The sequence below is a fragment of the Taudactylus pleione genome, unplaced genomic scaffold (assembly GCF_031769625.1).
Source record: "Taudactylus pleione unplaced genomic scaffold, aTauple2 ptg001619l, whole genome shotgun sequence".
Classification (NCBI taxonomy): Eukaryota; Metazoa; Chordata; class Amphibia; order Anura; family Myobatrachidae; genus Taudactylus; species Taudactylus pleione.
The window spans coordinates 786,549-810,835 of NW_028286016.1; the positions used below are offsets into that span (position 1 = coordinate 786,549).

The 24,287-nt window shown below is 45.0% G+C and overlaps 1 protein-coding gene across 1 annotated transcript in view; it reads left to right on the plus strand.

The window, feature by feature from the left end:
- Nucleotides 1-24,287, plus strand: part of LOC148442101 (acid-sensing ion channel 1C-like) — a gene marked incomplete at its 3' end in the record, with an annotated part of 595,053 nt that overhangs the window by 262,313 nt on the left and 308,453 nt on the right. The window contains exon 2 of the mRNA XM_088464233.1: nt 20,957-21,107. Coding sequence (XP_088320359.1) covers nt 20,957-21,107 — 151 coding nt within the window. The remainder of the gene's footprint in view (nt 1-20,956; nt 21,108-24,287) is intronic.

A 24,287-nucleotide genomic window follows, 5' to 3' on the forward strand; every position in this document is an offset into this window, starting at 1 on the left:
CCCGGCGACAGGGCAGACCAGGAAAGGGCTGGCGCAGCGTCATGTGTCATACACGTTGTTGCCAAATCATGTGGTGGGGTTGCCGGAGGGGTGTAACTGGAGGCGGTGCTGTCGCTCCTCAATGGCCAATGGGAGGAGCTGTGGTTGGGCATGTGCTGCAGCCCTCCCACGGCCATTTCCATGTCATGTATTATGGATGAGCTGCTCTTGGCCACTCCGATCACGTTAGTGGCCATTAGGGGCGCCGGTAAGTCTGTCAAGTGGCAGCGGCACAGCAAAGGGGAGAGGGGACCAGCTGTCACTGGTATATACACACAGTGCAGCAGCGGCCCTAGTGCTGCACAATTGTACCGGCCCGGGGGGCAGCTGGCACCCTGCCCCCCGGCCCAGTCCGCCACTGGTTGTTGTGTTCATCCAGGGGCTGCTGTGTCTATCCAGGGGTTGTTGTGTCCATCTGGGGCAGGGGCTGCTGTGTCCAACCGGGGCAGGGGCTGCTGTGTCCAACCGGGGCAGGGGCTGCTGCGTCCAACCGGGGCAGGGGCTGCTGTGTCCATCCGGGGCAGGGGCTGCTGTGTCCATCCAGGGCAGGGGCTGCTGTGTCCATCCGGGGCAGGGGCTGCTGTGTCCATCTGGGGCAGGGGCTGCTGTGTCCATCCAGGGGCTGCTGTGTCCATCCGGGGCAGGGGCTGCTGTGTCCATCCAGGGCAGTGGTTGCTGTGCCCATCCAGGGGCTGCTGTGTCCATCCAGGGGCTGCTGTGTCCATCCAGGGCAGTGGTTGCTGTGCCCATCCAGGGGCTGCTGTGTCCATCCAGGGGCTGCTGTGTCCATCCAGGGCAGTGGTTGCTGTGTCCATCCAGGGCAGGGGCTGCTGTGTCCATCCAGGGCAGGGGCTGCTGTGTCCATCCTGGGCAGGGGCTGCTGTGTCCATCCTGGGCAGGGGCTGCTGTGTCCATCCTGGGCAGGGGCTGCTGTGTCCATCCTGGGCAGGGGCTGCTGTGTCCATCCTGGGCAGGGGCTGCTGTGTCCATCCAGGGCAGGGGCTGCTGTGCCCATCCAGGGCAGGGGCTGCTGTGTCCATCCTGGGCAGGGGCTGCTGTGTCCATCCTGGGCAGGGGCTGCTGTGTCCGTCCAGGGGTTGTTGTGTCCATCAAGGGCAGGGGCTGCTGTGTCCATCCAGGGTAGCTCTGTCCATCCAGGGGTGCCCAGTGTATATAAAAATAAAGGCTAACAATAATAATATAATTAATAAAAATATAATATATTATATTTTTTTGTGCTGTACCCTAATGTACTATATTATAATTTTTTTTTACTGTGACGCTGCCTGTCAGACCGCAGTGTAATATTCATACAGGTATTGTTTGTGACACTGTAAGTGGAAAATGCAGTGTATTCATAAAAAATATTGTCACACTATTAGTGGAAACACAGTGTATTCATAAAAAATATTGTCACACTATTAGTGGAAACGCAGTGTATTCATAAAAAATATTGTCACACTATTAGTGGAAATGCAGTGTATTCATAAAAAATATTGTCACACTATTAGTGGAAACGCAGTGTATTCATAAAAAATATTGTCACACTATTAGTGGAAACGCAGTGTATTCATAAAAAATATTGTGACACTGTAAGTGGAAAACGCAGTGTATTCATAAAAAATATTGTCACACTATTAGTCATGTGTCATACACGTTGTTGCCAAATCATGTGGTGGGGTTGCCGGAGGGGTGTAACTGGAGGCGGTGCTGTTGCTCCTCAATGGCCAATGGGAGGAGCTGTGGTTGGGCATGTGCTGCAGCCCTCCCACGGCCATTTCCATGTCATGTATTATGGATGAGCTGCTCTTGGCCACTCCGATCAAGTTAGTGGCCATTAGGGGCGCCGGTAAGTCTGTCAAGTGGCAGCGGCACAGCAAAGGGGAGAGGGGACCAGCTGTCACTGGTATATACACACAGTGCAGCAGCGGCCCTAGTGCTGCACAATTGTACCGGCCCGGGGGGCAGCTGGCACCCTGCCCCCCGGCCCAGTCCGCCACTGGTTGTTGTGTTCATCCAGGGGCTGCTGTGTCTATCCAGGGGTTGTTGTGTCCATCTGGGGCAGGGGCTGCTGTGTCCATCTGGGGCAGGGGCTGCTGTGTCCAACCGGGGCAGGGGCTGCTGTGTCCAACCGGGGCAGGGGCTGCTGTGTCCATCCGGGGCAGGGGCTGCTGTGTCCATCCGGGGCAGGGGCTGCTGTGTCCATCCGGGGCAGGGGCTGCTGTGTCCATCCAGGGCAGGGGCTGCTGTGTCCATCTGGGGCAGGGGCTGCTGTGTCCATCCAGGGGCTGCTGTGTCCATCCGGGGCAGGGGCTGCTGTGTCCATCCAGGGCAGTGGTTGCTGTGCCCATCCAGGGGCTGCTGTGTCCATCCAGGGGCTGCTGTGTCCATCCAGGGCAGTGGTTGCTGTGCCCATCCAGGGGCTGCTGTGTCCATCCAGGGGCTGCTGTGTCCATCCAGGGCAGTGGTTGCTGTGTCCATCCAGGGCAGGGGCTGCTGTGTCCATCCAGGGCAGGGGCTGCTGTGTCCATCCTGGGCAGGGGCTGCTGTGTCCATCCTGGGCAGGGGCTGCTGTGTCCATCCTGGGCAGGGGCTGCTGTGTCCATCCTGGGCAGGGGCTGCTGTGTCCATCCAGGGCAGGGGCTGCTGTGCCCATCCAGGGCAGGGGCTGCTGTGTCCATCCTGGGCAGGGGCTGCTGTGTCCATCCTGGGCAGGGGCTGCTGTGTCCGTCCAGGGGTTGTTGTGTCCATCAAGGGCAGGGGCTGCTGTGTCCATCCAGGGTAGCTCTGTCCATCCAGGGGTGCCCAGTGTATATAAAAATAAAGGCTAACAATAATAATATAATTAATAAAAATATAATATATTATATTTTTTTGTGCTGTACCCTAATGTACTATATTATAATTTTTTTTTACTGTGACGCTGCCTGTCAGACCGCAGTGTAATATTCATACACGTATTGTTTGTGACACTGTAAGTGGAAAATGCAGTGTATTCATAAAAAATATTGTCACACTATTAGTGGAAACGCAGTGTATTCATAAAAAATATTGTCACACTATTAGTGGAAACGCAGTGTATTCATAAAAAATATTGTCACACTATTAGTGGAAACGCAGTGTATTCATAAAAAATATTGTCACACTATTAGTGGAAACGCAGTGTATTCATAAAAAATATTGTGACACTGTAAGTGGAAAACGCAGTGTATTCATAAAAAATATTGTCACACTATTAGTGGAAACGCAGTGTATTCATAAAAAATATTGTCACACTATTAGTGGAAACGCAGTTTATTCGTAAAAATATTGTCACACTATTAGTGGAAACGCAGTGTATTCATAAAAAATATTGTGACACTGTTAGTGGAAACGCAGTGTATTCATAAAAAATATTGTCACACTGTTAGTGGAAACGCAGTGTATTCGTAAAACTTATTGTCACACTGTTAGTGGAAACGCAGTGTATTGGTAAAAAATATTGTCACACTATTAGTGGAAACGCAGTGTATTCATAAAAAATATTGTCACACTATTAGTGGAAATGCAGTGTATTCATAAAAAATATTCTCACACTGTTAGTGGAAACGCAGTGTATTCGTAAAAAATATTGTCACACTAAGTGGAAAATGCAGTGTATTCATGAAAAATATTGTCACACTGTTAGTGGAAACGCAGTGTATTGTTAAAAAATATTGTGACACTAAGTGGAAACGCAGTGTATTCATAAAAAATATTCTCACACTGTTAGCGTGACAATATTTTTTACAAATACACTGCGTTTCCACTAACAGTGTGAGAATATTTTTTATGAATACACTGCGTTTCCACTTAGTGTCACAATATTTTTTACAAATACACTGCGTTTCCACTAACAGTGTGAGAATATTTTTATGAATACACTGCATTTTCCACTTAGTGTGACAATATTTTTTACAAATACACTGCGTTTCCACTAAGTGGAAAATGCAGTGTATTCATAAAAATATTGTCACACTGTAAGTGGAAAACAATGTATTCGTAAAAATATTGACACTGTTAGTGGAAACGCAGTGTATTCATAAAAAATATTGTCACACTAAGTGGAAAATGCTGTGTATTCATGAAAAATATTGTCACACTGTTAGTGGAAACGCAGTGTATTGGTAAAAAATATTGTGACACTTAGTGGAAACGCAGTGTATTCATAAAAAATATTCTCACACTGTTAGTGGAAATGCAGGGTATTCGTAAAAAATATTGTCACACTAAGTGGAAAATGCAGTGTATTCATAAAAATATTGTCACACTAAGTGGAAACGCAGTGTATTCGTAAAAAATATTGTGACACTTAGTGGAAATGCAGTGTATTCGTAAAAAATATTTTGACAGTAAGTGGTAGCGTAGTGTGTTATTCTTTTCTTATACATAAAAAATCTTGTGACACTGTAGGTCATTGATACCACAGTGTAATATTTATAATTGGTACAAATTGACATGTGTGCTGTACCCCACTTCATTCGTGTTTGTTAATATGGAGAACAATCAGTTGAGAGGAGAGCAGGAACCACATACTAGTGCTGGAGCTGCTGCCAGTGCCACCAGTCATGATGATACTAGTCCATCTACATCATCTACTAAAGCTGATGCCCAAGGGCATACAGGGCTTAAGTCAAGGCATCTAAAAGCAAGCAAGCAATGTTTTACAGTGTTAAAGAAAAAAAATTAAAAGCTAAGTTAGCTGCAGAGAAACAAAAATTTGGCAATATGCCATTTACTACACGAAGTGGCAAGGAAAGGATAAGGCCTTGGCCTTTATTTATGACTGGTGGTTCTGCATCTTATGATGATGTAAGCCTTTCTCCCTGTATAAGTGTCGAAAAAAAATTAAATCGCTAAGGCATATGAACCAACTATGTTCTTAGAAAGGTCACAGATCCCCGAGGAGAGTCCAAGTGTGTCCGCGGTTGCCATGTGTGAGCCTGACCTTTCTAATACTGTACTTGAAGAGGCTAGTCCTTCCATTTGTGTGTACTCTGCAAATGTGGGGATGAGCAGCACAAGTCAACATGCTCACATAGAAATCGAGGATGCTACTGTGGAATTGCACCAGGAGAATGAAACAATATTTCTGTAGTTGGCGGTAACAAGGATGATGAGGATTTTGATGATGATGAGGATGTTGATGCCAATTATGTTGTTTGTGTAAATCAGGCAACAGTTGTTGCCCATGGTAGGAAAAAGGCAGAGCCCATTGTTGTCATGCCGGGGCAAAAGACAAAAAAATCCACTTCTCATGTGTGGAATTAATTCCACCTAAATCCGGACAACAGTTGTCAAGCCACCTATAAAGTTTGCCAAACAATAATAATTAGAGGTAAGGGCCTTAACCATCTAGGAACCTCCTCCCTGTTACGTCACTTGCAGCGCATTCATCAAAATGAAAAGTGTTTTTCAAATTCAGAAACAGTGGCTAAAAAAATGTAACAATCAGTTCAGTGTCATCTAGCTGCTCCCTTCTCTCTGTTAGATCCAAGCACCTGAAATCTCCACCACCAACATCTGCATCATCATCAACATCCTCAATCATGATCAGAAGTAGTCCAGCAACCAATATCATAAGAATGACTGACTCCTCTCTTATCCGTGATTCCTCAGAAGGATCCTGTTGCTGCTGCTGTGAGTGGATCTTCATCCCAGAAGGGGACCAGGAAGAAGACTACTTTTAGTAGTTTAACAAAACAATTGACTGTCAAACAATCCTTTGTATGGGGAACAAGTATGAGAGCAGTCATCCAGCTGCACAGCGAATTACTGACGCCATAACAGCTATGCTGGTATTAGATGTGCGTCCAGTATCCGCCATTAATGCAGTGGGTTTTAGATAGTTTATTGAGGTCCTGTGCAGTACTCGAAGTGGGAATTTAGAGGTGGGGGTATGGAGATTGAATCTTCCCCCCCTTTGGGCCCCTGCTTCCATATCACCCTAATGTACTTCTCACCCCCCCACACTTCTCCCTGCCTGCTCCCCTCTCTCACTTACTGATTCCCTCTCTCTTTCACCCCCTACAATACTAACTGCCTGCCTCTTCTGTCTGCCCCTCTCTATTCCCAATCTCACATCCTCCCCTCTCTCCAATTCCCTCTGACCTGTGCTGCTGGAATGGAGCCGCCGGGAGCACCGGGTCTTCAATGCTGCTGCAGTTTACGCTAATCTGGTGCCACTGTGACCAATGAGAAACTGCCACTTGGCAGCTTCTCATTGGCTGGCGGCTGAGAGCCCCAGGATTGGCTGGTGGCCCGTGAGCCCCGTGATTGGCTGGCGGCTGTGAGCCCCGTGATTGGCTGGTGGCTGTGAGCCCCTTAATTGGCTGGCAGCCAGTGCATGCTGCTTACAGTGCAGCCGGGAGCCGATGCTTTGTCCCGGGTACATGCCAGCATCTCCGCTGCCGCCGATTGAGAGTTGTCCCCTGAGGGACACATCTCTACACATTGCCACAATTGTTCCAGCACTGGGATGCCATACTGGATTCCAGCACTGGTACATTCTCTTCTGTGTCTAAAATGAAGTGGGGCGGGGAAGTGGCGGTATGTCATACCTCCGCATACCGCCCCACTGCAACCACTGGTCCTGTGTCCCCGCTACCATGTCCCTTCTAGATATTCCAATCTCTTGAAAGCAGATCACTATATTTTGGTGACTATACTTGATCCTAGGTTTAAGTCTTATCTTGGGTCTTTCTTTCTGATGGACATAAATCTGAAAAGATTCAAAGAGCTGCTGGTGAAAAAATTGTCAGCTCAAGCGGCACGTGACACGGCAGCATCTCCTCCTTCAGTTTCTGTGGCTGCCAGGAAAAAACTAAAATTATCCTAAGAGACGCACTGCTGGTGGTGATACAGATCAGTCAGCAAAACCTAATGACATCTGGTTGGGTCTGAAAGAACTGGCTACAATGAGTGACATGTCTACCGTGACTTTGTCTGATACGGTCACCATTCAGAGAATGGTGGATGACTATTTTAGGGATAGCATCCTAATAGGCATGTCAGATGGTCCCTTTCACTACTGGCAGGAAAAAGAGGCAATTTGGAGTCCCTTACACAAACTGGCTTTGCTGTACTTAAGTTGCCCACCCTCCAGTGTGTAGTCTGAAAGAGTTTTCAGCGCAGCCGGGATCCTTATCAGTGATCAGTGTAGGAGGTTACTTCCCCAAAATGTGGAAAAGATGATGTTCATCAAAATGAACTACAAATTCCATGAGGAAGACCTACACCAGCAATTAAGTAAAAAAAATACAGAGGCACCTGTAATGGTGGATTCCAGCGGGGACAACTTAATATTGTGTGAAGAAGAGGATGCCCACACTGATGGGGATGATGATGATGATGATGATGATGACATCTAAATGTATTGTAAAGCCAGTTTTTGTATGGGATCATTGCCACCAATGTCCACTGTGCATTGGCAGCTTGTTTTGTGGGGGCTCAAACAAACCAATCATTTCAGCCACAAGTGGCAATCCCTGTTGCTGAAGTGATTGGTTTGTTACACTGTGAATGTCCTGTTTCATATATACAACATAAGGGTGGGTGGGAGAGCCCCAGGACAAGTCCATCTTGCACCTCTTTTCTTTGCATTACGTGCTGTTGGGGCATTGCTGCCTGACATTTTTTATTTTATGGTTTATGAATGTCCATAAATTGTAATGGCCACAGACAGCATCTCCTGCATGTCCCTTTCATTTCTTAAAGAAAAATTCTGAACCACCAAGTTGATGGGGTGGGAAATATGAGCAGCAGCAGCAGCACAGAGCGTCTTCCTGCCAGGATGTGTGCAGTAAAGTGCAAATACATTTAATACAAAAATGAGTTGTGTATATTGGTCACATACATACATATTTACATGGTACATACAGTACATAAAGCAGGCTGATGTAACCTGAGGCACACCACCTGTTGTTGACAAATAACTTCCAGTAGGCCCGGCAAACATCACGGATGCTGGGAGTTGTAGTTTAGCCGGAGAGCTACAGGCTGCTTTCCTCTGATGTAAACAGTAAGTCTCAGTCCCATTATTCCTAAAAACCTCCCTTTGCTCAAAGTAAATGTATGTTACAGTGTGTACTATGTAGCAGCACCTCCACAAGTAAGACACACAAAAAAATGGGCGCTCCAGAAATGAAAAACTGAGAACTGCAGATATAATTGCAGCTCACCACTTAAGGGTTAGGTAAATCCCTCATGTAACTAATTGAAGAAAAAAACAAAGCACAGGTGTGGGAGCGCTAACAATATATCATAGAATAATACAAATACACAAATATAAATCAAAAAGAATTCTGTACATGAATAACGGATAAAAATAAAAAATAAATGCGCATGTTGTCCTAATGGAAAAAGGATATCATAACAAATAAAAAAACAAATACTGAATGATGAATAAAACAAGAAGTCCTCGAGATGGATACAAAAGTGCTGTATGCAGCGGAGATATTGAAGCAAAAATAATCTAAGTAATAGTCCAGAATCCAAATAGCCAGATACTGTTATAAAAATAAAGCCAAGTGAACGTGCTGGATAATTCCGAAATTTTCGGCTCCACATGCCGCGGCTAACTAACAGATGACTCCAGATTGCTAATAACAGCTTAGCGAGACGTCGCTAGCTGCAAGAGCGGCACACTTACCAGCCGCTCGGTGTCACAGAGCCGCACCGCTTATCTACACTACGAGACTCCGCAATCAGCTGCTCTCCTTGCCGAGACTTCACCCAGATCCTTTGCTACCGAATACCCACATTATAAACTGCATCGAACGGGTAAGCCACTGGAATTATCCAGCACGTTCACTTGGCTTTATTTTTATAACAGTATCTGGCTATTTGGATTCTGGACTATTACTTAGATTATTTTTGCTTCAATATCTCCGCTGCATACAGCACTTTTGTATCCATCTCGAGGACTTCTTGTTTTATTCATCATTCAGTATTTGTTTTTTTATTTGTTATGATATCCTTTTTCCATCAGGACAACATGCGCATTTATTTTTTATTTCTATCCGTTATTCATGTACAGAATTCTTTTTGATTTATATTTGTGTATTTGTATTATTAAATGTGTATTTATCTATTTACAACATTCTATTAGATTCATTCTATGATATATTGTTAGCGCTCCCACACCTGTGCTTTGTTTTTTTCCTCCACAAGTAAGGCCACCGCATTTCTATTAGATGTATAAATAAAACCTCCTCTAGATCAAATATGTCTTTTAGGAACTGAAGAACTTGATCCTACATTGATCTTCCCTCATACATTTTTCTAAGCATCAAAACATTACAATAAATTAATTAAAAACTAATCAATCCTTCCGTCCTTTCCCTGTCTTCAGTCCATAAACATATTCCAACTCCCTCATTCTTGGTTTTTAAAATTCCTAGGAGTCGTATGGTTTATTAAACTACCATCCTGTCCACCACTGCACAGGTTCTCAAACTTGGTCCTCAGGACCCCAAACAGTGCATGTTTTCCAGGTCTCCTCACAGAATCACAAGTGAAATAATTAGCTTCATCTGTGGATCTTTTAAAATGTGTCAGTGAGTAATGAATACACCTGTGCACCTGCTACGTGACCCGTGTGGGGTCCTGAGGACCGAGTTTGAGAACCTCTGCACTACTGCAATGCCGCTCAGTACCATGTTGGAAGCTGAACTGGTACATGTTAGTGCCGCCCACTGCTGTTGCTTAGCTTAGTCAGCTAGCTGGATGCAACCGTTTGGAACTAAACTACATGAAAAAAATCAATATTGTGAGCTGTGAGGTTGTCAAAATTGACTGGATATAAAGGTTATTGATGCTAATAATACTGTAGGAACAAAAATTGGCCCAAATTATGTGATTTTAGCTGTTTTTATGATCTTTTTTAGAAAAAATACTGATCCAAAACAAAAAACCCGCAAGTGGTGGTTTTGGTAAAACCAAGTCCAGATCCAAAACACAAGGAGACACAGATCCAAAACCAAAACACAGGGGTCAGCACACATCTCTAATCAGCATATCCAGCATCACATCAACATATCCAGCATCATATCAGCATGTCCTGCATCATATCAGCATGTCCTGCATCATATCAGCATGTCCAGCGTCAGATCAGCATATCCAGCATCACATCAGCATATCCAGCATCATATCAGCATGTCCAGCGTCAGATCAGCATATCCAGCATCACATCAGCATATCCAGCGTCATATCAGCATGTCCAGCGTCAGATCATCATATCCAGCATCATATCAGCATGTCCAGCGTCAGATCAGCATATCCAGCATCACATCAGCATATCCAGCATCATATCAGCATATCCAGCATCACATCAACATATCCAGCATCACATCAACATATCCAGCATCATATCAGCATGTCCTGCATCATATCAGCATGTCCTGCATCATATCAGCATGTCCAGCGTTAGATCAGCATATCCAGCATCACATCAGCATATCCAGCGTCATATCAGCATGTCCAGCGTCAGATCAGCATATCCAGCGTCATATCAGCATATCCTGCATCATATCAGCATATCCAGCGTCACATCAGCATATCCAGCATCATATCAGCATATCCAGCATCACATCAACATATCTAGCATCATATGAGCATGTCCTGCATCATATCAGCATGTCCAGCGTCATATCAGCATATCCAGCATCACATCAGCATATCCAGCATCACATCAGCATATCCAGCATCATATCAGCATATCCAGCTTCACATCAACATATCCAGCATCATATCAGCATATCCAGCGTCACATCAACATATCCAGTGTCACATCAGCATATCCAGCATCACATCAGCATATCCAGCGTCACATCAGCATGTCCAGCGTCATATCAGCATGTCCAGCGTCATATCAGCATGTCCTGCGTCATATCAGCATGTCCTGTGTCATATCAGCATATCCAGCGTCATATCAGCATATCCAGCGTCATATCAGCATGTCCAGCATCATATCAGCAAATCCAGCATCACATCAACATATCCAGCATCATATCAGCATATCTAGCGTCATATCAGCATATCTAGCGTCATATCATCATATCTAGCGTCATATCAGCATGTCCTGCATCATATCAGCATATCTAGTGTCATATCAGCATAACCAGCATCATATCAGCATATCCTGCATCATATCAGCATATCCAGCGTCATATCAGCATATCCAGCGTCATATCAGCATATCTAGCGTCAAATCAGCATGTCCTGCATCATATCAGCATATCTAGCATCATATCATAATATCCAGCGTCATATCAGCATATCCTGCATCATATCAGCATATCCTGCATCACATCAGCATATCCAGAATCATATCAGCATATCTAGCATCATATCAGCATAGCCTGCGTCATATGAGCATATCCAGCATCATATCAGCATATCCAGCATCATATCAGCATATCCTTCGTCATATCAAAATGTCAAGTGTCATATCAGCATGTCCAGCATCATATCAGCATATCCCGCATCATATCAGCATATCCAGCGTCATATCAGCATAACCAGCGTCATATCAGCATATCCAGCATCATATCAGCATATCCAGCGTCATATCAGCAAATCTAGCGTCATATCAGCATATCCATCGTCATATCAGCATATCCTGTGTCACATCAGCATAACCAGCGTCATATCAGCATATCCAGCGTCATATCAGCATATCCAGCATCATATCAGCATATCCAGTGTCATATCAGCAAATCTAGCGTTATATCAGCATATCCTGCGTCATATCAGCATGTCCAGCATCATATCAGCATGTCCTGCATCATATCAGCATATCTAGCATCATATCAGCATATCCAGCGTCATATCAGCATAACCAGCGTCATATCAGCATATCCAGCGTCATATCAGCATATCCAGCATCATATCAGCATATCCAGCGTCATATCAGCAAATCTAGTGTCATATCAGCATATCTAGCGTCATATCAGCATAGCTAGCATCATATCAGCATAGCTAGCGTCATATCAGCATAGCTAGCGTCATATCAGCGTATCCTGTGTCAAATCAGCGTATCCAGCGTCATATCAGCGTATCCAGCATCATATCAGCATATCCAGCGTCATATCAGCATGTCCCGCAGCATATCAGCATGTCCCGCAGCATATCAGCATGTCCTGCAGCATATCAGCATATCCAGCATCATATCAGCATGTCCTGCATCATATCAGCATGTCCTGCGTCATGTCAGCATATCCAGCGTCATATCAGCATATCTAGCTCATATCAGCATGTCCTGCATCATATCAGCATATCCAGCATCATATCAGCATATCCAGCATCATATCAGCATATCCAGCATCATATGAGCATATCCAGCAGCATATCAGCATATCCAGCGTCATATCAGCATGTCCCGCAGCATATCAGCATGTCCCGCAGCATATCAGCATATCCAGCATCATATCAGCATGTCCTGCATCATATCAGCATGTCCTGCGTCATGTCAGCATATCCAGCGTCATATCAGCATATCTAGCTCATATCAGCATGTCCTGCATCATATCAGCATATCCAGCATCATATCAGCATATCCAGCATCATATCAGCATATCCAGCATCATATGAGCATATCCAGCATCACATCAACATATCCAGCATCATATCAGCATATCCAGCATCAAATCAGCATATCCTGGGTCATATCTTCATATCCAGCGTCATATCAGCATATCCTGCGTTATATCAGCATATCCTGCATCATATCAGCATATCCTGCATCATATCAGCATATCCTGCATCACATCAGCATATCCTGCGTTATATCAGCATATCTAGCGTCATATCAGCATATGCAGCATAATATCAGCATATCTAGCGTCATATCAGCATGTCCTGCATCATATCAGCATATCCAGCATCATATCAGCATATCCAGCATCATATGAGCATATCCAGCATCACATCAACATATCAGCATATCCAGCATCATATCAGCATATCCTGCATCACATCAACATATCAGCATATCCAGCGTCATATCAGCATATCCTGCGTCATATCAGCATATCCTGCATCACATCAGCATATCCTGCGTCATATCAGCATATCCTGCATCACATCAGCATATCCTGCGTTATATCAGCATATCTAGCATCATATCAGCATATCCAGCATCATATCAGCATATCCAGCATCATATCAGCATGTCCTGCGTCATATCAGCATATACTGCATTATATCAGCATATCTAGCGTCATATCAGCATATCCAGCGTCATATCAGCATATCCTGCATCATATCAGCATATCCAGCATCATTTCAGCATATCCAGCATCATATCAGCATATCCAGCATCATATCAGCATGTCCTGCATCATATCAGCATGTCCAGCGTCATATTAGCATATCCAGCATCATATCAGCATATCCAGCATCATATCAGCATATCCAGCGTCATATCAGCATATCCAGCGTCAAATCAGCATATCCTGCGTCATATCAGCATATCCTGCGTCATATCAGCATATCTAGCGTCATATCAGCATATCTAGCGTAATATCAGCATATCCTGAACCATATCAGCATATCCAGCATCATATCAGCATATCCAGCGTCATATCAGCATGTCCTGCGTCATATCAGCATGTCCTGCGTCATATCAGCATATCCAGCATCATATCAGCATATCCAGCATCATATCAGCATATCCAGCGTCATATCAGCATATCCTGCATCATATCAGCATATCCAGCATCATATCTGCACATCTAGCGTCATATCAGCACATCTAGTGTCATAACAGCATATCTAGCGTCATATCAGCGTGTCCTGCATCATATCAGCATATCCTGCATCATATCAGCATATCCTGCATCATATCAGCATATCCAGCGTCATATCAGCATGTCCTGCATCATATGATCATATCCTGCACCATATCAGCATATCTAGCATCAAATCAGCATATTCAGCATCATATCAGCATATCCAGCATCATATCAGCATATCCAGCGTCATATCAGCATAACCAGCGTCAAATCAGCATATCCAGCGTCATATCAGCATATCCAGTGTCATATCAGCATATCAGCATATCCTGCATCATATCAGCATATCCAGCGTCATATCAGCATATCCTGCATCATATCAGCATATCTAGCATCATATCAGCATATCCAGCGTCATATCAGCATATCCAGCATCATGTCAGCATGTCCCGCAGCATATCAGCATATCGTGCATCATATCAGCATATCCAGTGTCATATCAGCATATCCAGCATCATATCAGCATGTCAAGCGTCAAATCAGCATATCCTGCCTCATATCAGCATATCCAGCGTCATATCAGCATATCCTGCGTCATATCAGCATATCCAGCATCATATCAGCATATCCAGCGTCATATCAGTATATCCAGCATCATATCAGCATGTCATGCGTCAAATCAGCATATCCTGCATCATATCAGCATATCCAGCATCATATCAACATGTCCAGCGTCATATCAGCATGTCCAGCGTCATATCAGCATGTCCAGCGTCATATCAGCATGTCCAGCATCATATCAGCATATCCTGCGTCATATCAGCATATCCAGCTTCGTATCAGCATATCTAGCATCGTATCAGCATGTCCTGCATCATTTCAGCATATCCAGCGTCATATCAGCATGTCCTGCGTCATATCAACATATCCTGCGTCATGTCAGTATATCCAGCGACATATCAGCATATCCTGCACCATATCAGCATATCCTGCATCATATCAGCATATCCAGCATCATTTCAGCATATCCAGCATCATATCAGCATATCCAGCATCATATCAGCATATCCTGCGTCATGTCAGTATATCCAGCGTCATATCAGCATATCCTGCACCATATCAGCATATCCTGCATCATATCAGCATATCCAGCATCATTTCAGCATATCCAGCATCATATCAGCATATCCAGCATCATATCAGCATATCCTGCGTCATGTCAGTATATCCAGTGTCATTTCAGCATATCCCGCATCATATCAGCATGTCCCGCATCATATCAGCATGTCTCGCAGCATATCAGCCTATCCAGCATCATATCAGCATGTCCCGCCGCATATCAGCATAACCAGCGTCATATCAGCATATCCAGCTTGATATCAGCATATCCAGCGTCATATCAGCATATCCAGCGTCATATCAGCATGTCCTGCGTCATATCAGCATATCCTGCGTCATATCAGCATATCCAGCATCATATCAGCATGTCCCGCATCATATCAGCATGTCCCGCAGCATATCAGCATATCCAGCATCATATCAGCATGTCCCACAGCATATCAGCATATCCAGCGTCATATCAGCATGTCCTGCGTCATGTCAGCATATCCAGCATCATATCAGCATATCTAGCGTCATATCAGCTTGTCCTGCATCATATCAGCATATCCAGCATCATATCAGCATATCCAGCATCATATCAGCATATCCTGCGTTATATCAGCATATCCTGCATCATATCAGCATGTCCTGCATCATGTCAGCATATCCTGCGTTATATCAGCATATCTAGCGTCATATCAGCATATCCAGCATCATATCAGCATATCCTGGGTCATATCAGCATATCCAGCGTCATATCAGCATATCCTGCGTTATATCAGCATATCCTGCATCATATCAGCATGTCCTGCGTCATGTCAGCATATCCTGCGTTATATCAGCATATCTAGCGTCATATCAGCATATCCAGCATCATATCAACATATCCAGCATCAAATCAGCATGTGCTGCATCATATCAGCATGTCCGGCAGCATATCAGCATATCCAGCATCATATCAGCATATCCAGCATAATATCAGCATATCCAGCATCATATCAGCATGTCCTGCGTCATATCAACATGTCCAGCATCATATTAGCATATCCAGCATCATATCAGTATATCCAGCATCAAATCAGCATGTCCAGCGTCATATTAGCATATCCAGCGTCATATTAGCATATCCAGCATCAAATCAGCATGTCCTGCATCATATCAGCATGTCCCGCAGCATATCAGCATATCCAGCATCATATCAGCATATCCAGCATAATATCAGCATATCCAGCATCATATCAGCATGTCCTGCGTCATATCAACATGTCCAGCATCATATTAGCATATCCAGCGTCATATCAGTATATCCAGCGTCAAATCAGCATGTCCAGCGTCATATTAGCTTATCCAGCGTCATATTAGCATATCCAGCGTCAAATCAGCATGTCCAGCGTCAAATCAGCATGTCCAGCGTCTTATCAGCATATCCTGCGTCATATCAGCATATCCTGCGTCATATCAACATGTCCAGCGTCATATCAGCATGTCCAGCATCATATTAGCATATCCAGCATCATATCAGCATATCCAGCATCATATCAGCATATCCTGCACCATATCAGCATATCTAGCGTCATATCAGCATGTCCTGCGTCTTATCAGCATGTCCTGCGTCACATCAGCATATCCAGCATCATATCAGCATATCTAGCGTCATATCAGCATATCTAGCGTCATATCAGCATATCCAGCGTCATATCTGCATATCCTGCATCATATCAGCATATCTAGCGTCATATCAGCATATCTAGCGTCATATCAGCTTGTCCTGCATCATATCAGCATATCCAGCATCATATCAGCATATCCAGCATCATATCAGCATATCCTGCGTTATATCAGCATATCCTGCATCATATCAGCATGTCCTGCATCATGTCAGCATATCCTGCGTTATATCATCATATCTAGCGTCATATCAGCATATCCAGCATCATATCAGTATATCCTGGGTCATATCAGCATATCCAGCGTCATATCAGCATATCCTGCGTTATATCAGCATATCCTGCATCATATCAGCATGTCCTGCGTCATGTCAGCATATCCTGCGTTATATCAGCATATCTAGCGTCATATCAGCATATCCAGCATCATATCAACATATCCAGCATCAAATCAGCATGTCCTGCATCATATCAGCATGTCCGGCAGCATATCAGCATATCCAGCATCATATCAGCATATCCAGCATAATATCAGCATATCCAGCATCATATCATCATGTCCTGCGTCATATCAACATGTCCAGCATCATATTAGCATATCCAGCATCATATCAGTATATCCAGCGTCAAATCAGCATGTCCAGCGTCATATTAGCATATCCAGCGTCATATTAGCATATCCAGCATCAAATCAGCATGTCCTGCATCATATCAGCATGTCCCGCAGCATATCAGCATATCCAGCATCATATCAGCATATCCAGCATAATATCAGCATATCCAGCATCATATCAGCATGTCCTGCGTCATATCAACATGTCCAGCATCATATCAGCATATCCTGCGTCATGTCAGTATATCCAGTGTCATTTCAGCATATCCCGCATCATATCAGCATGTCCCGCATCATATCAGCATGTCTCGCAGCATATCAGCCTATCCAGCATCATATCAGCATGTCCCGCCGCATATCAGCATAACCAGCGTCATATCAGCATATCCAGCTTGATATCAGCATATCCAGCGTCATATCAGCATATCCAGCGTCATATCAGCATGTCCTGCGTCATATCAGCATATCCTGCGTCATATCAGCATATCCAGCTTCATATCAGCATGTCCCGCATCATATCAGCATGTCCCGCAGCATATCAGCATATCCAGCATCATATCAGCATGTCCCGCAGCATATCAGCATATCCAGCGTCATATCAGCATGTCCTGCGTCATGTCAGCATATCCAGCATCATATCAGCATATCTAGCGTCATATCAACTTGTCCTGCATCATATCAGCATATCCAGCATCATATCAGCATATCCAGCATCATATCAGCATATCCTGCGTTATATCAGCATATCCTGCATCATATCAGCATGTCCTGCATCATGTCAGCATATCCTGCGTTATATCAGCATATCTAGCGTCATATCAGCATATCCAGCATCATATCAGCATATCCTGGGTCATATCAGCATATCCAGCGTCATATCAGCATATCCTGCGTTATATCAGCATATCCTGCATCATATCAGCATGTCCTGCGTCATGTCAGCATATCCTGCGTTATATCAGCATATCTAGCGTCATATCAGCATATCCAGCATCATATCAACATATCCAGCATCAAATCAGCATGTGCTGCATCATATCAGCATGTCCGGCAGCATATCAGCATATCCAGCATCATATCAGCATATCCAGCATAATATCAGCATATCCAGCATCATATCAGCATTTCCTGCGTCATATCAACATGTCCAGCATCATATTAGCATATCCAGCATCATATCAGTATATCCAGCATCAAATCAGCATGTCCAGCGTCATATTAGCATATCCAGCGTCATATTAGCATATCCAGCATCAAATCAGCATGTCCTGCATCATATCAGCATGTCCCGCAGCATATCAGCATATCCAGCATCATATCAGCATATCCAGCATAATATCAGCATATCCAGCATCATATCAGCATGTCCTGCGTCATATCAACATGTCCAGCATCATATTAGCATATCCAGCGTCATATCAGTATATCCAGCGTCAAATCAGCATGTCCAGCGTCATATTAGCTTATCCAGCGTCATATTAGCATATCCAGCGTCAAATCAGCATGTCCAGCGTCAAATCAGCATGTCCAGCGTCTTATCAGCATATCCTGCATCATATCAGCATATCCTGCGTCATATCAACATGTCCAGCGTCATATCAGCATGTCCAGCATCATATTAGCATATCCAGCATCATATCAGCATATCCAGCATCATATCAGCATATCCTGCACCATATCAGCATATCTAGCGTCATATCAGCATGTCCTGCGTCTTATCAGCATGTCCTGCGTCACATCAGCATATCCAGCATCATATCAGCATATCTAGCGTCATATCAGCATATCTAGCGTCATATCAGCATATCCAGCGTCATATCTGCATATCCTGCATCATATCAGCATATCTAGCGTCATATCAGCATATCTAGCGTCATATCAGCTTGTCCTGCATCATATCAGCATATCCAGCATCATATCAGCATATCCAGCATCATATCAGCATATCCTGCTTTATATCAGCATATCCTGCATCATATCAGCATGTCCTGCATCATGTCAGCATATCCTGCGTTATATCAGCATATCTAGCGTCATATCAGCATATCCAGCATCATATCAGCATATCCTGGGTCATATCAGCATATCCAGCGTCATATCAGCATATCCTGCGTTATATCAGCATATCCTGCATCATATCAGCATGTCCTGCGTCATGTCAGCATATCCTGCGTTATATCAGCATATCTAGCGTCATATCAGCATATCCAGCATCATATCAACATATCCAGCATCAAATCAGCATGTCCTGCATCATATCAGCATGTCCGGCAGCATATCAGCATATCCAGCATCATATCAGCATATCCAGCATAATATCAGCATATCCAGCATCATATCATCATGTCCTGCGTCATATCAACATGTCCAGCATCATATTAGCATATCCAGCATCATATCAGTATATCCAGCGTCAAATCAGCATGTCCAGCGTCATATTAGCATATCCAGCGTCATATTAGCATATCCAGCATCAAATCAGCATGTCCTGCATCATATCAGCATGTCCCGCAGCATATCAGCATATCCAGCATCATATCAGCATATCCAGCATAATATCAGCATATCCAGCATCATATCAGCATGTCCTGCGTCATATCAACATGTCCAGCATCATATTAGCATATCCAGCGTCATATCAGTATATCCAGCGTCAAATCAGCATGTCCAGCGTCATATTAGCTTATCCAGCGTCATATTAGCATATCCAGCGTCAAATCAGCATGTCCAGCGTCAAATCAGCATGTCCAGCGTCTTATCAGCATATCCTGCGTCATATCAGCATATCCTGCGTCATATCAACATGTCCAGCATCATATCAGCATGTCCAGCATCATATTAGCATATCCAGCATCATATCAGCATATCCAGCATCATATCAGCATATCCTGCACCATATCAGCATATCTAGCGTCATATCAGCATGTCCTGCGTCTTATCAGCATGTCCTGCGTCACATCAGCATATCCAGCATCATATCAGCATATCTAGCGTCATATCAGCATATCTAGCGTCATATCAGCATATCCAGCGTCATATCTGCATATCCTGCATCATATCAGCATATCTAGCGTCATATCAGCATATCTAGCGTCATATCAGCATATCCTGCGTCATATCAGCATATCCAGCGTCATATCAGCATATCCAGCATCATATCAGCATATCCAGCATCATATCAGCATATCCTGCATCACATCAGCATATCCAGCATCATATCAGCATATCCTGCACCATATCAGCATATCCTGCACCATATCAGCATATCCTGCGTCATATCAGCATATCCTGCATCATGTCTGCATAGCCTGTGTCATATCAGCATATCCTGCGTCATATCAGCATGTCCAGCGTCATGTCAGCATGTCCTGCATCATATCAGCATATCCAGCATCATATCAGCATATCCTGCATCATATCAGCATATCCAGCATCATATCAGCATATCTAGCGTCATATCAGCATATCTAGCGTCATATCAGCATATCCTGCACCATATCAGCATATCTAGCACCATATCAGCATATCCTGCATCATATCAGCATGTCCAGCATCATATCAGCATATCCTGTGTCATTTTAGCATGTCCTGCGTCATATCAGCATATCCTGCATGATATCAGAATGTCCAGTGTCATATCAGCATGTCCAGCATCATATCAGCATATCCTGTGTCATTTTAGCATGTCCTGCGTCATATCAGCATATCCTGCATGATATCAGAATGTCCAGTGTCATATCAGCATGTCCAGCGTCATATAAGCATGTTCTCTCTGTCTTCCATAGATATACACTCGCTATGGAAAGTGCTACACATTCAACTCTGGAAACGATGGGTTTGAGCTGTTATATACATTAAAGGGTGGAACCGGAAATGGACTGGAGCTGATGCTGGACATTCAGCAGGATGAGTACATACCTGTATATGGGGAGACAGGTAAGTTTTCCATGATTTACCTATTAAACAGCTCATGGACAGACTCTGTATTACAGCCCATATTACCAAAGCCTAAATACAGAAGGAACATGAGACGTATGTCAGGGACAGGGACAGAACTAAGAGGACTACTAGGGCTGAGATGGGATATTCCCAATATAGTGACCACACAATCTGATCAAAACGATTAATCACATTTAATAACCACAGTAAATCCATGAAAATAAAAACAACCAGACTGAAGGAAATGTTTCTCTGTGACGACTGAGTGGTAAATGTAAGTTCTCTCCTTCTTGTGATACAATAGTGACCAGTCCCGTAAGGACCGTTTTACATTTCACTTGCTGGGAAGAAGCAGCTTTCTCCTGACATAGGCCCTCATTCAGAGCCGCTCGTTAGCAGCAGTACGCTCGTTCCGAGCGATGTTTGCACATCTGCGCATGCGTACGCTTTTTAGTACGCATGCGCGAACCAGTCAGTGCGGCCGAAAATCGTTTGTACGCTATATAGCGAGTGCCTGCTATTTTGAGTGACAGAATGAGGCGTATGTGGGTGGTAACAGGGGAAGGTGCTTGAAAATGGGGAGTGGAGATCCGAACGCAGGCGTGCTTAAAGGTCAAAACGGGCGTTTTATGGGTGTGTATATTTAAAACAGCAGCGTTATTGACCACGTCACTGGGTTATTTTAGAGCCAGAACTGCTCGCAAATTTGTGGTAGCAAACACCAACCACAAGAATAGCGAGCAGTTCATACGCTGGTCGATGTACTCGATTAATCTAATAAATAGCGGACATGACGTAGGATGCGTGCGGCCAGGGGGCGTTTTTAACAAATAAACGAGCGTATGTTTTGCTTGTTCGTTCAGACTTAGAGGTGTGAACAGACTGCAATGTGCGTACGGATCATTTGAATAGCCACCCCTTGTTTTTAAACGAACGACCGCAAATAGCGAACGGCTCTGAATGAGGGCCATAATGCTGCAGTTGTGTCTGTGACTTTATGCTAATGCAGCTACAAGCTGGTGTATCAGGGGTGTGTCAGGGGTATATCAGGGGTGTGTCAGGGGTATATCAGGGGTATATCAGGGGTGTATACAGGGTGTATCAGGGGTGTGTCAGGGGTATATCCGGGGTGTGTCAGGGGTGTGTCAGGGGTATATCAGGGGTGTGTCAGGGGTATATCAGGGGTGTGTCAGGGGTATATCAGGGGTATATCAGGGGTGTGTCAGGGGTATATCAGGGGTGTGTCAGGGGTATATCAGGGGTGTGTCAGGGGTATATCAGGGGTATATCAGGGGTATATCAGGGGTATATCAGGGGTGTATACAGGGTGTATCAGGGGTGTGTCAGGGGTATATCCGGGGTGTGTCAGGGGTATATCCGGGGTATATCCGGGGTGTGTCAGGGGTATATCCGGGGTGTATCAGGGGTGTGTCAGGGGTGTGTCAGGGGTATATCAGGGGTGTATCAGGGGTGTATCCGGGGTGTGTCAGCGGTGTGTCAGGGGCGTGTCAGGGGTGTGTCAAGGGTGTATCCGGAGTGTGTCAGGGGTATATCCGGGGTGTGTCTGGGGTGTGTCAGGGGTGTATCCAGGGTGTGTCAGGGGTGTGTCAGGGGTGTATCCAGGGTGTGTCGGGGGTGTGTCGGGGGTGTGTCAGGGGTATATCCTGGGTGTGTCAGGGGTGTGTCAGGGGTGTGTCAAGGGTGTATCCGGAGTGTGTCAGGGGTATATCCGGGGTGTGTCTGGGGTGTGTCAGGGGTGTATCCAGGGTGTGTCAGGAGTGTGTCAGGGGTGTATCCAGGGTGTGTCGGGGGTGTGTCGGGGGTGTGTCCGGGGTGTGTCAGGGGTATATCCGGGGTGTGTCAGGGGTATATCCGGGGTGTGTCAAGGGTGTATCCGGGGTGTATCAGGGGTGTGTCAGGGGTGTATCCGGGGTGTGTCAAGGGTATATCCGGGGTGTGTCAGGGGTATATCCGGGGTGTGTCAGGGGTGTATCCGGGGTGTGTCAGGGGTATATCCGGAGTGTGTCAGGGGTGTGTCAGGGGTGTATCCAGGGTGTGTCAGGGGTATATCCGGGGTGTGTCAGGGGTGTGTCAGGGGTGTGTCAGGGGTGAACAAGCCTGTTACTAGAATGCGCTGTGGCTCCATTGTCAAACAAGGAACCATCTTCCAATTTCTTCAGGACGCGCTTTCTACAAACAGGCTTGTTTGCCCCTGAAATGCCGCTTTTCTCATTCATGTGCGTTATCCTGAGAGTCTGCAGTACCTACGTATATGGTGGTTTCTCTGCAACAGGGCACATAGTGACTTCAGTCGGATTCTCTATTCACGTAGGAGATCCCTTGGTGTGAAAGGTGCCTATTTGTGTAGGATTATAACCATTGTCATTGTCATACTTGTATAGCATAGATTCAATCAGAGAATACATAGTAACGGAAGTTTTGGTGCAGGATAAAAAGTGAACTTCCCTGATCAAATAATTTTATATTATTAAACTGTATTTGATCATTTGGTACCATTTGTATCAGTAATGTTTCCTTAGAAATGGTGCCATAATGAAGATTACTGTTCCCCAGCCATTTCCTTTTAATCCTACCAGTCGTGGATAATCTCCAGCCACTTCCTCCCAGTTTTCTTCAGCCTCATCCCCTCCATGACTCTCCAGCCTCCTGTCTCTTCAGCTCATTCCCCATGTCTCTGCAACTCCAGCTCCCTTGTATCCCTCCAGCCTCACCTCACTGGGTCTCTCCAGCTCCAGCCTACTTGTGTCTTTCAAGCTCCAGAGTGTCTCCCCAGCTGCAGCCTCATTGTATCTCTCAAGCACCACAGTGTCTCTACAGCTCCAGCCTTCTTTTGTCTCCCCAGCTCTATTGTGTCTCTTCAGATCCAGACCCATTGTGACTCTCCAGCTCCCTTGTGTCTCCCCAGCCCCACACTGTCACCACAGCTGCAGCCTCCTTGTGACAACCCCAGCCCCAGAGTAGCTCCCCAGCTGCAGCCTCCTTGTGTCTCTCTAGCCCAACAGTGTCTCCCCAGTTGCAGTCTCTTTGTGTCTCTCCAGCCCCATAGTGTCCCCCCAGCTCTAGGCTCCTTGTGTCTCTCCAGATCCCTGTCAGGGTTGTGGTGTTTTGTGTTTCTGACCGTGATGCTGGTGGAAGTCGGGATGTGGAGATTAGCGG